The sequence below is a fragment of the Colias croceus genome, chromosome 2 (genome assembly GCF_905220415.1).
Source record: "Colias croceus chromosome 2, ilColCroc2.1".
NCBI lineage: Eukaryota > Metazoa > Arthropoda > Insecta > Lepidoptera > Pieridae > Colias > Colias croceus.
The window spans coordinates 9,565,843-9,576,653 of record NC_059538.1 but is presented as its reverse complement, the minus strand read 5'-3'; the positions used below and the strand labels follow the sequence as shown (position 1 = coordinate 9,576,653).

Genomic DNA, 10,811 nt, shown 5'->3' with positions numbered 1-10,811 from the left:
TTTGTCCTTATATGTATTTCCTAAATGTGGTTCAATAAAATAATAATTCTATAGATATAAATTACTCGATTTAACGTTGATATGTGCCACGCGCACATAATCGTATGTCATCAATATTGTAATAATTTAATATTAGATAATCGAAAAGAATTAAAACTTAACAATTATTTTTACTTCATAAAATTGTTTTCAACTGTTTTTAGCACATCAAATAGCCAACATAATCATACAAGATTTTGTGTACCTATTTTAAACGTAGGTAATGCAATTGAATATAGAGATATTTCGTAGAACACGTTAATTTTTATCTACAACTGTTTTAAAGTTTAACAAATTTTTTATTACATTCGAGAAACCATTGCCATTTAAATTTTAATTATTATTCTATAGGAATCAATTAGTTATGTAGACATGTCCATAATACTACCAGAAATAATCAATACGTTAATAATAATATTTTGTTAAAATAATATGTAATACTTTTATTAAATTATAGCATGCAAAATTATTTGTCTTTATATAAATTACACAAGTAGGTACTATTTAAATTATCGATACAAAAATTATAATTATTCATTTTCCAAATTAACTAAGTTTAAGAAAATAACTTACTTTAATATTATACTCATTAAATATTGACATGTTCTACACTATCCTTTTTAGTTGATTTATATGTAATGTATTTTATATTTAAATTGTAACAAACAATATGTTTAAATACTACAAAATTAAAAAATACCGCGAACTTAAACGGATGTGACATCAGGCATTCATAGACAACATGACTTGATTTTTTAATAAAGTCTATGGTTTTGTCTATTGTTGTGAACTTGCCAGATTTGATTAATTCGTTACGTTTGTGCATCATTTACATATAAAGCGTTTGTGGTTAAGTTAAATTCAAGAAGCTTTTATCATTGGTTAAATTATAAATAGTTATTGGTTCCAGTTGGTTAGTAATAATAAAAAAAAACAATGCAAGAAGTATAATTTAATTTAATAAAGACTACTACGAACGTAGTTACGTAAGTTTTTAGTAAATATGTATATGTACATTGTGAGATATATTTTATCATTTCTCGTAGATTTATATTTAAAACTAGCTTCCGCCCGCGACTTCGTCCGCGCGGAAAAATTAAGAAAATTAAGATTTTTTTTTTTCTGCGTATTTTTCCGGGATAAAAAGTATCCTATTTTATGCCTAAGATGATAAGGTATAATTATACCAAGTTTCATCGAAATCGAACTGTTAGTTTTCACGTGATGCCTGAACATACAGACAGACAGACAGACAAAAAATTTTTTAATCACATATTTGTGTTTGGTATCCATCCAGTAACACCCGCTGCTATTTATTTTTTCAATATTTTCAATGTACAGAATTGACCCTTCTACAGATTTATTATATGTATAGATGATAAAATTTCAAATAAACTGCTTTGTGTTCTGCACAGAACAGTCAGGTGTTCTGTCTTTATCGAGGTTGGAAAAAAATTTAATGTAACATTATTTCGTTACGTGTGACATTTTTCCGTTACGCGCCATCTTTTTCTTATCCCTACCACGCTCGGAGCCTATGTCCTTTCTCGGGTAGGTATCAAAATATCTCTTTACCAAATTTTATGCAAATTGGTTCAGTAGTTAAGGCGTGATTGAGTAACAGACAGACAGACAGAGTTACTTTCGCATTTATAATATTAATAGTATGGATTTTTTTGTTTTAATTTTACTGAACTATGGTGCAAAATAAACTCTCTTTCTTTCTAACTGATAAAATATAAAAAACAATAAGAAAAAACAATAATAATATCATAGATATGCCCATTGCAGGGACACAGGCCTCCCGCCTCATGGTGAAGTGCGGATAGGCACAAAATCAATAAATTTTTGAGTGTTCGAATCTTCGACTTTTTTATTCACATCGAAGAATAAAAAATGTGCCCGCTCAGTTCTAAGATAAAATATTATAAAGTACTTATTATCTACTTAGCTACCAGGGAAAAAAATAGGAGGTACTACACTACATCGCATCGGAACATATTATATCATTGATAACGATACGAGCAATAGAAAGTGCGATCGAATCTGCGGGCGACAACAAGGAGTGAGGTTAAAAAATTTTAAGTGAAAATGAGAGCAGTGAGAGAATTCTTTAGACGTGCGCGCAAAAATAAGTTAATTTTTAATTTACTTGCAGATTATCCATACTACTACTACCTACTCAAAATGATGGAGAAAAACATCTTGATTGATACCTAGATGGGAAGATGTTGACACAGAATATTTGGTATTGGTTGTATTCTCCGATACTCTTGGTGATTAATAAGGAGAGATTATCGTAATGTAGGTACTGTAGCTGTAAGTCATACTAGAGAAATGTGGCTGGTTGTGGTTGTGGAAACAATAGATTTTCTATTGTGTCTGTGATTCCGGGGGCTGAGTTATGAAAAAAGAAAATAAAACCCAAACATTATAAAATATAAAAATATATATTATATATCAATAATAACAAACACTTCAAACTTATTATCTTTTGGTTCTTCTACAATTTGCATGGCTGAATATGTGATAGCTTTGACTTCCGATCCTTGAGGGTGTTTACCAATCTCAAACTCTTCGCCATAACATTTACAAACTATTCTAAACTCTTCTGTATTGAATTCTGTGATCACTACTTTCTTACAAATAAGGTATGGTTCGGCAGAAAACAAGAATAGCAACTCATCAAGGAAGTGGTATAACAGGCCCATCATATCGTCTGCTGATGCCTCTATTGTGTGCACTTGTTTAATTTGTACATAATTCAGGTCTGTCATATAACCAAACATTGCCATGCCACATTGCTCAAACGCCTCTTTCAAACTATTGCCCCATGCATGTAATCTGAAATTAAAAAATAAATAAATAAACATTAAATGAAATATAGTAAACTCCTGTGTCGGAAATCTGATTTATCCACCATTTTTCTGATCAGATAATGGGAGTTTAGTGTAAATGCCGTGACCATATCGTAGATTTGCTCATTTCATGATATGATCGATCATTTCGTGAAATGGTCGCATTTCATGAAATGGTTGAATGTCTATTGGCCACATCATGATGTGGTTTGAGCAGATCAATGATAAGAAATCGTTTCTCGATATGGCCAACTAAATGGTTTTTTCATGAACTGATCAAAATTATTTGATCATATCGTAAAATAGTTAGGTACATTAATTATTGGTAGAGGCGCTACAAGCGCTGTGTTTATGTAATAAGATGGTAGCCGTTGGCGAAAATTTAATTATTCGCAGTTAAAAACTTCATAATTCTAAACGAATTATTACAATAAGAAGAAAGTCACAACAAAGAATTTACGACGAAGAGGTTCGATTACTATGGAAAATGGGGATATCTTATTGGTCTAAGATCCGAACATAAGGCGAAATTCAACGGCGTGATAATAGAATGAGACCAATTTTATAATAATTTTAGTCTATTAAAAAATGTATTAAAAATGGGTTGACTGGGAAAATCCTGGACAGGACATTTTTAATGAATTGAAAAAAAAAACATTTTTTTTTAATCAATTGCAGTATCAAGATAATAAAAAAATATAATAGACTTAAATTATGAAACCTACAGAATGTGCAGTCATAGTCGTTTTCTAATATTAACCGGGACAAACGGCTAGGTTGGCAGGTTTAAACAGGTATGTCGGTACCAGTTATTTTCACTTGATAGGATGATGAAAAAAAAATTATGTAAGCACTGTTTTATTACAAAATTGTTTTATTATCTCGAAACTGCAATTAATAAAAAATTAAAATAAATGTTTTTTTTTTAATTCATTAAAAATGTCCTGTCCAGGATTTTCCAAGTCAACCCATTTTTAAATTTTAATACATTTTTTAATAGACTAAATTAATTATAAAATTGGTCTCATTCTATTATCACGCCGTTGAATTTCGCCTTATGTTCGGATCGTAGACCATATACTTATTGAAGAAAAAATGCGTCTAAAATCCTATGCATACTTAAATATATTTAATTATATATCCTACTATTTTATTATAATTATTGTTTCTTTTTTAAAAAGCGATTCGCTTCTGGTGTTTATGTAATTTAACTAGTCCGTTGATTCAACGCTCATCCCTAATTCGCACTCGTATTGCCGGTCCTTTGACTCGCGCGCAAAAGCCGACAAAATAGGGAGCAGTGAGCAGGACGATGAGCACGACGAGTGGCATGACGAGTAACGTGGCCACACTACGTAGGTAGAAGAAAAAAGTCAAGGAACAAAAAGAACAAGATAAATTAATTAATAATAATAATTAAAATAGATATACAGGTAGATAATATATAATTAATGATACATATAAATATAAAATAAATATACTACACTCGAATTAACACAATTATATTTTTATTAATAATATATATGTACAATTTACGCATATACCTACTTATATAACTATAATTTATATACATGATACATATAATTAAATACATACATACTACATAAAACAAATATAAAATACTATAAATACATACATATACATATCTGTGTATAGATAATAATGTGTAAAATGTATACATATACACATAGCTAATGTGCCGAGTTGAAAGCAGAAGTGAGAAAATGTCGTCGCAAAAGGTTTTTAAATAAAGATATATTTTTAGCTAGTCATGTCTTGTTGTAGTGGCAACATACGATTTAGCAAGGAAGTGAGTACGTCGAACAGGAACAGGCGTTGTTTATTAAAGTCTAACCTAACCTGTTTTCTTTTGCAAAAACCATTCGCTTCTAGCATTCGCCGGCCGCTGCCGTAACTTATATGCTGTAACTTATATGACAATAAACAAGTTCTTAAAATATTCTGAATTTCTTAATGTTTTATGGACTCTCTATATTTTATACTATCTGGCCAAATGTGGATGACCAAATCGTGAAACGTTGACGATTTAACGATCTGATGGCCATTTCATGAAATGCGACCGTTTCGTGAAATGATAAATCATTTCATGAAATGCGCAAATCTACGATATGGCCACAACATAAATATTAACAACAAATTATATCAGGATGTTAATGTTTATTTAAGATAGATTTTGTATGTGAAAGCTAGTATATGGATTTTATACATCAAGATTTAAGATTATTTTCTCTATTTTAAGCAACTGTTCAAAAAAAGATTTTAAATTAAAATTACTGATTACATTGACTAAGGCCTGGAATATTTTTATTTAATATTTTATTTAATATACCGGCCGAATTGATAACCTCCTCCTTTTTTTTGAAGTCGGTTAATTATAAACTAGCTTTCCACCCGCGGCTTCGCCCGCGTAGTCAAAGAAAGACCTGCATACTTAGTTCCCGTTCCCGTGGGATTTCTGTGATAAAACCTATCCTATGTCCCGGGGTAAAAAGTAGCCTATGTCCTTTCTTGGGTATCAAAATATCTCTATACCAAATTTCATGCAAATTGGTACAGTAGTTAAGGCGTGATTGAGTAACAGACAGACAGAGTTACTTTCGCACTTATAATATTATAATAATAGTAATGTCAATGTGTGTTTGTTTGTAAATTACATTTTTTCATGTTGCAAAGGAATGGATTTTTGTGACTATAATATTATATATGTCTAATAGTGTGAAGGCTACTTTTTAACCGACTTAAAAAAAAGAGGAGGTTATCAATTCGGCTGGTATGTTTTTTTTTATGTATGTACACCGATTACTCCGAGGTTTCTGAACCGATTTACGTGATTCTTTTTTTTGTTCGACGCGGGATGGTGTTGAATTGGTCCCATAAAAATTTCATTCAAAAAGGCCCAGTAGTTTTTATTTAATGAGCATTTTTGTCTGTATTTGTAAATGTTGCAAGTGCAAGTTTGAAGTTGGTTGTTTTTAACGCAGTTATCATATTATTCTCATTCAGGCATGCAAGCATAAAAATAAATTTAACTTACTGGACATCAGCTGTGTGATCTAAATCTGAAAATAAAATGATTAAATATTACTAGAAGCATTGAACTTGAAAATTAAGATTAATATATTTTATTATTGTAATTAATTTTATTACTAATTTATGAAATTGTGATGCAAATATTATGTGTCATCATTCTCTGTTGAATTAAGCAGTTTATTTCAGTTTGAATAGTATTTTTAGACATCACATGAAATTCGAAAAGCATCATTTTAAATATATTAATAATTTTAAAAATGTAGAGACTAAAATATTGAAATTTAAGAAATAAAAAAACTTACATTCATACTTCACAGGTGGAATGATAAAGTCATTCTCTGTCAGTTCTCCTAGCTCCTCATCCATTTCTGTTAGTTCTGTGCCTGGTTGCAAAAGAACATGAAAATATTATATCTTTAAGTTGAAAAATACGCAACTTTAGTATCGTAAATTTCAGATGTAAATTGAAATTTGAAAAAGAATAGGTAGGTACACGCGAATTGCGGCGAGAAATGAGGACGATCTGTCACTAGTGTCACTTCACAAAATGTCACAAAGAATGTCAATAGCTGAGACGCCCAATGGGGACGATTGATATTTAGGGTATTTACCTACCGATATTTACAATCAGCTGTTACGATTTCTTATCTATATTTGAAAACATAGATAATTCGAAAAAAGGATGGTCAACCGTGCCACTGCTTTGCTCGACTTGGCAGTTGGCGAATAATATTTAGGTAGTAATAAAATAGTGCACATCACAAATAGTTTGTAACATACCAATTGCGATTTATTCATTCTGTAAAAATATTATAGACTAAATAAATCAGACGAGTTTGTGCAAACCATGTATAAAAAAATACTCCATATTCAAAAGTATGTGTACATTACGAATATATTATGTACTAGGAAACAACAATTCATGCTTCCTATGCGAAGCATGATTCAATGAGACACGGATCATTTTGCTTCCATCTAAAATTATCAAAGTAACTTCTACCAAAATAAAGATTTTTCTTTAATAACAATATAAGCGATGATTTTTCTTTAAAAATTTTTTTTGGGAATTACGAGATAATCGTGTTATTAATCAGTATTAAAATAAAAAATCACTTAATAAATCAATGACGCTATATTACGTGCTCTGTGCCAACTGCCAATGACTAGAAATGACGTCATGTCGAAAGTCGAAATAATGTCATACGTCATCTGTCAAAATTATTTGGCTAATTGGCATTTGGCAATTGGCTAGTGTTTTTTTTTTTCTACCAAAAATCACAAAATAACACTGGCTAATATAGAGAAAGATTTAATTTAAATTTTAAAACAAAAAGATAGGTTTAAATTTCGAATCTTTATTTGCATTTGCTTCGTTACCTTTCAGCTTAACAAGTCAACGTATTTTTCTTGGATTTTAGTTTTTATATTTTTGTGAAGAAATTTATAATGGATCCCATTGCGGTTTTACAAAGCAGAATTGAGCAACTCGAAGCTAAATTGGGCTTACCCTCTAATTCCCTTATTGAGGGTCAACAAGGTGATTCAGTAACAGCGAACCTATTAAATACGGCCCAAGCTATCAGCAATGCTACTGCTGGACATGAAAAGCTTATGCAGGCTCAGAATATGGCCTCAGAATTGAACAACTACACTGATCCAAACTTTATAGAAAATGTAAGTAAAAAATTCAATGTAACATACCATCATTGATGAGTATTGATGGTAATATTTTTAAGACCAGAGAAGAAATAGAAATCAATTCATGCATTCCAAACTTTATACTCGTCCACTATCGAGGTGCACTTAACTCTTTTATTTTTCACTTTTAGATGCAACAAAATACCATGAATATGCATGAAATAGCAGCCGCAGAGCCGGTAATCAAACATCATTGCCATTGTATGCATAGATGTAAACAGGTAAAGATAATTTTACTTAAAATTAACGAAATATAGTAACATTGACCTGTTGAAGTGTTTATGTTGTACTAGGTTTCCGCACGCAGCTTCGCCCGCGCAGTCAAAGAAAAACCCGCATAGTTCCCGTTCCCATGGGAATTCCGGGATTGCGTTTTGCCGCGATAAAAAGTAGCCTATGTTCTTTCTTGGGTATCAAAATATCTCCATACCAAATTTCATGAAAATTGGTTCAGTGGTTTAGGCGTGATTGAGTAACAGACAGACAGACAGAGTTACTTTCGCATTTATAATATTAGTATGGATAAGATGAATATGGATTATATGGTGAAGATGGATTTTATGATTTGATAGATTGAATTTCTTCTAATTAAATAATTATTATACTCTGCATAATCTTTCACTTTGCTATTGAATATTACAGGCTGCCCCTGTATTGGAGTCTGAGGTGTTACAGCAAGTACCCCAAATGCAGGAAGCTGTAAATAACATGCACATTGCTGCTGCAGAAGCGAAGGCAGAAGCTGATGGGGTATGTATTGTTTTAAATTTATACTCATATATTTCCTATTATGAGATGGTATTGCTTAATTTTAAAAACAGTCAACAAACTATAATATAATTAACTAGCTTACCTCCCGCGGCTTTGCCCGCTTTCTCTAAAACGATTTGAGATTTAAACTATCCTATCTCTCAAGTTGGATCGAACTGCACATGGTGTGTGAATTTTATTATAATCAGTTAAGTGGTTTAGGAGTCCATTGTGGACAAACATTGTGACACGAGATTTATATGTATAATATATATATTAATATTGTTATAACTTATGGTGATCTTTACAATAAGAAAGTATATTAAAAATGAATATTTTAAAGCTGTATTAATTTTGATTTCAAAGATGTTCGTAATCAGTCTATATTAATTTTTCTTTTTTTTTTTCAACAGGTATCCCAAGGAATTCAAGAACTGGCTGAAACCTGTGGTGCTGCTGCTTCCAATGCTTCTGAACAACTGACTAATGTTGCTCAAAAGGTTGAGCAGGCTGAACAAAAATTGTTTCCTAAAAGACGAAATGGATTAGATTAAACAATTCAGATCTGTAACACCTGTTAATAAAGTATTGTTTTATATTTATTTAATTGCTTAAATTAAAAAGTATATTATTCAAATCAATGAAGTGGTTTTTTTATCGAAAATGTTAAGAGTCCAGTAAATACACGAACTTTCGATAAAAAACTAAGAATACAAGGCACGTCATGTTTTTAACTGTACGGCATGATCGTCCGGTTATTTTTATTTTATTCCACTTGTACGTATACAATCATTAAGATGCGTCTAAGCTAGAGAGCCGAGCACATTTAAAAAATAACGAGCCTAAGGGCTGACGTACACGGACCGCTCGAGCAGTTAACGGCTGAGCGACGTACACGGACGGCTCGAGTCACTGCTCGAGCCGTCGGTTGTTGACCGCTCGAGCCGTCGCTACCAACCGCTCGAGATTTGATTTTTTTGACTAGTCAAGTCATTGATTTTTAGGGGGGAGGGAGCCGTCGACGGCTCTAGCGCAGTCAACGGCTCGAGCAGTGTGTATGCCTCACGACCGCTCGCGAGCCGTCAACGGCACGGTGGAATTTCGTCATGCAGTTGACGGCTTGAAGCGGTCGCGACGGCTCGAGCCGTCACATGTACGGCGGTGAATGAATGCCTATAGTTCACCGCGCAGTCGCGACTCGCGGCTTCAAGCGGTCGGTCTCAACTGCTTGAAGCGGTCCGTGTACGGCCGCCCTAAAAGAACCTTTAAAAATAAACAATATGGCACATCACAGCCTTATCACCTAACAGTATCTCTGCCAGGCAACCTCGGGAACAAAGGTAAAAAAGGGAAATATCTACTCAGAAACGGATTATAAATTGTGCAATTCATAGCAAGGTAAAACTACCGATTGCGATAAGCGGCATGTGCGAATGGCTCATTCGAGCTTTTTTCGCACCCAGTTGCATACTTTTCTATATATTTAATATATACGTGCCACGTCTACAATCCGCGGTTAGCGGTAGTTCCGCCGTTGTATGGTTTTATTTTTAGCCTAACTTTGTAATGAAATTTTGTTAATTTTCGTGCTGTGTCTACTGTGTCTAGCTGTGTCTGGTTCAATTTCATTCCAAGAAGCATAATGCCTCCTCCACACTACTCGCGAAGTTCCTCGGCGAAGTACTCGGCCGAAGTTGACTGAAGTCCGCGGTGCTACACTACACAATCGTTCAACTTAGCGAGGAGCGCATACATTCATATTCAGAACGAACTTCAGGTAACTTCGTGCCCTTTGACTCGAGCGCAAAAACCGACAACAAACGGAAGTCGGCCGAGGCGAGGTAAAGTTGGACGAAGTAAGCCGAAGTGCCTCTCTACATTATTCTATTCGTCTAACCTCGTTCAACTTCGCGAGTAATGAGGAGGAGGCATAAAATACACTGGAGATTGCACTATGACTGTGACTATGACCCAAGAAGCTTATATCTAATACACTGGAGATTGCACTATGACCATTGACTTGTCACAAGAAAATATAACCTTGAATGACGTCAGTGTTGTTTTTTGTCTCTTTCTGTGGGTGACCACACTGGTTTGTATATTCAGGATTTTTCGAAATAGAAAAAACTAAAAATCATGGTCTATAAATAATAACGACATATATTTTTAACAGTATTAATTATATTATAATATTACTGGCCATACTTTATAGGTACGTACAATTTTAATTGGTATAGAATGATAATTTTAAATAACTCTTGGCTACAAAGCCTGGATATGAACCGATATATAGCATTAACAATCCTTTGTAAATAGAGGAAAGTTGTGTTTTGCATCAGATGCTGTTTACCAAATTGTAAGCTACTCAGATCTTCTTTTTAAACGCGTTGCTTCGACGGGTCAATTTCAAGCCAA

The 10,811-nt window shown here is 32.9% G+C and overlaps 2 protein-coding genes and 1 long non-coding RNA gene across 3 annotated transcripts; 2 read left to right on the top strand and 1 right to left on the bottom strand.

Moving 5' to 3' along the window:
• The first annotated feature begins 667 nt into the window (after positions 1-667).
• On the top strand, positions 668-2,477 carry LOC123704681. The gene is made up of 3 exons (XR_006753161.1): positions 668-1,025; positions 1,831-2,109; positions 2,198-2,477. It is a non-coding gene; the product is annotated as an uncharacterized LOC123704681 (long non-coding RNA).
• On the bottom strand, positions 2,471-6,491 carry LOC123704673 (protein archease-like). The gene is made up of 4 exons (XM_045653092.1): positions 6,442-6,491; positions 6,251-6,331; positions 5,953-5,977; positions 2,471-2,883 (listed from the first exon to the last, which is right to left on the bottom strand). The coding sequence occupies exons 2-4, from the start codon at positions 6,312-6,314 to the stop codon at positions 2,493-2,495; spliced, it is 480 nt and encodes a 159-aa protein (XP_045509048.1). The 5' UTR covers positions 6,315-6,331; positions 6,442-6,491; the 3' UTR covers positions 2,471-2,492.
• A 694-nt stretch (positions 6,492-7,185) lies between these two features.
• Positions 7,186-9,037, top strand: LOC123702289. The gene is made up of 4 exons (XM_045650003.1): positions 7,186-7,622; positions 7,778-7,867; positions 8,289-8,396; positions 8,810-9,037. Exons 1-4 carry the CDS (start codon positions 7,395-7,397, stop codon positions 8,948-8,950), a joined length of 567 nt encoding a protein of 188 aa, XP_045505959.1. The 5' UTR covers positions 7,186-7,394; the 3' UTR covers positions 8,951-9,037.
• Positions 9,038-10,811: the final 1,774 nt, after the last annotated feature.

Coding starts and splice junctions, on each gene's coding strand:
- LOC123704673 (XM_045653092.1), bottom strand. CDS start 6,314: ATGGATGAGGAGCTAGGAGAACTGACAGAGAATGACTTTATCATTCCA. Junction 5,978..6,250: donor TCCACCTGTGAAGTATGAAT/GTAAGTTTTTTT, acceptor TTTTATTTTCAG/ATTTAGATCACACAGCTGAT. Junction 2,884..5,952: donor GATCACACAGCTGATGTCCA/GTAAGTTAAATT, acceptor TTTTAATTTCAG/ATTACATGCATGGGGCAATA.
- LOC123702289 (XM_045650003.1), top strand. CDS start 7,395: ATGGATCCCATTGCGGTTTTACAAAGCAGAATTGAGCAACTCGAAGCT. Junction 7,623..7,777: donor ATCCAAACTTTATAGAAAAT/GTAAGTAAAAAA, acceptor TTTCACTTTTAG/ATGCAACAAAATACCATGAA. Junction 8,397..8,809: donor CGAAGGCAGAAGCTGATGGG/GTATGTATTGTT, acceptor TTTTTTCAACAG/GTATCCCAAGGAATTCAAGA.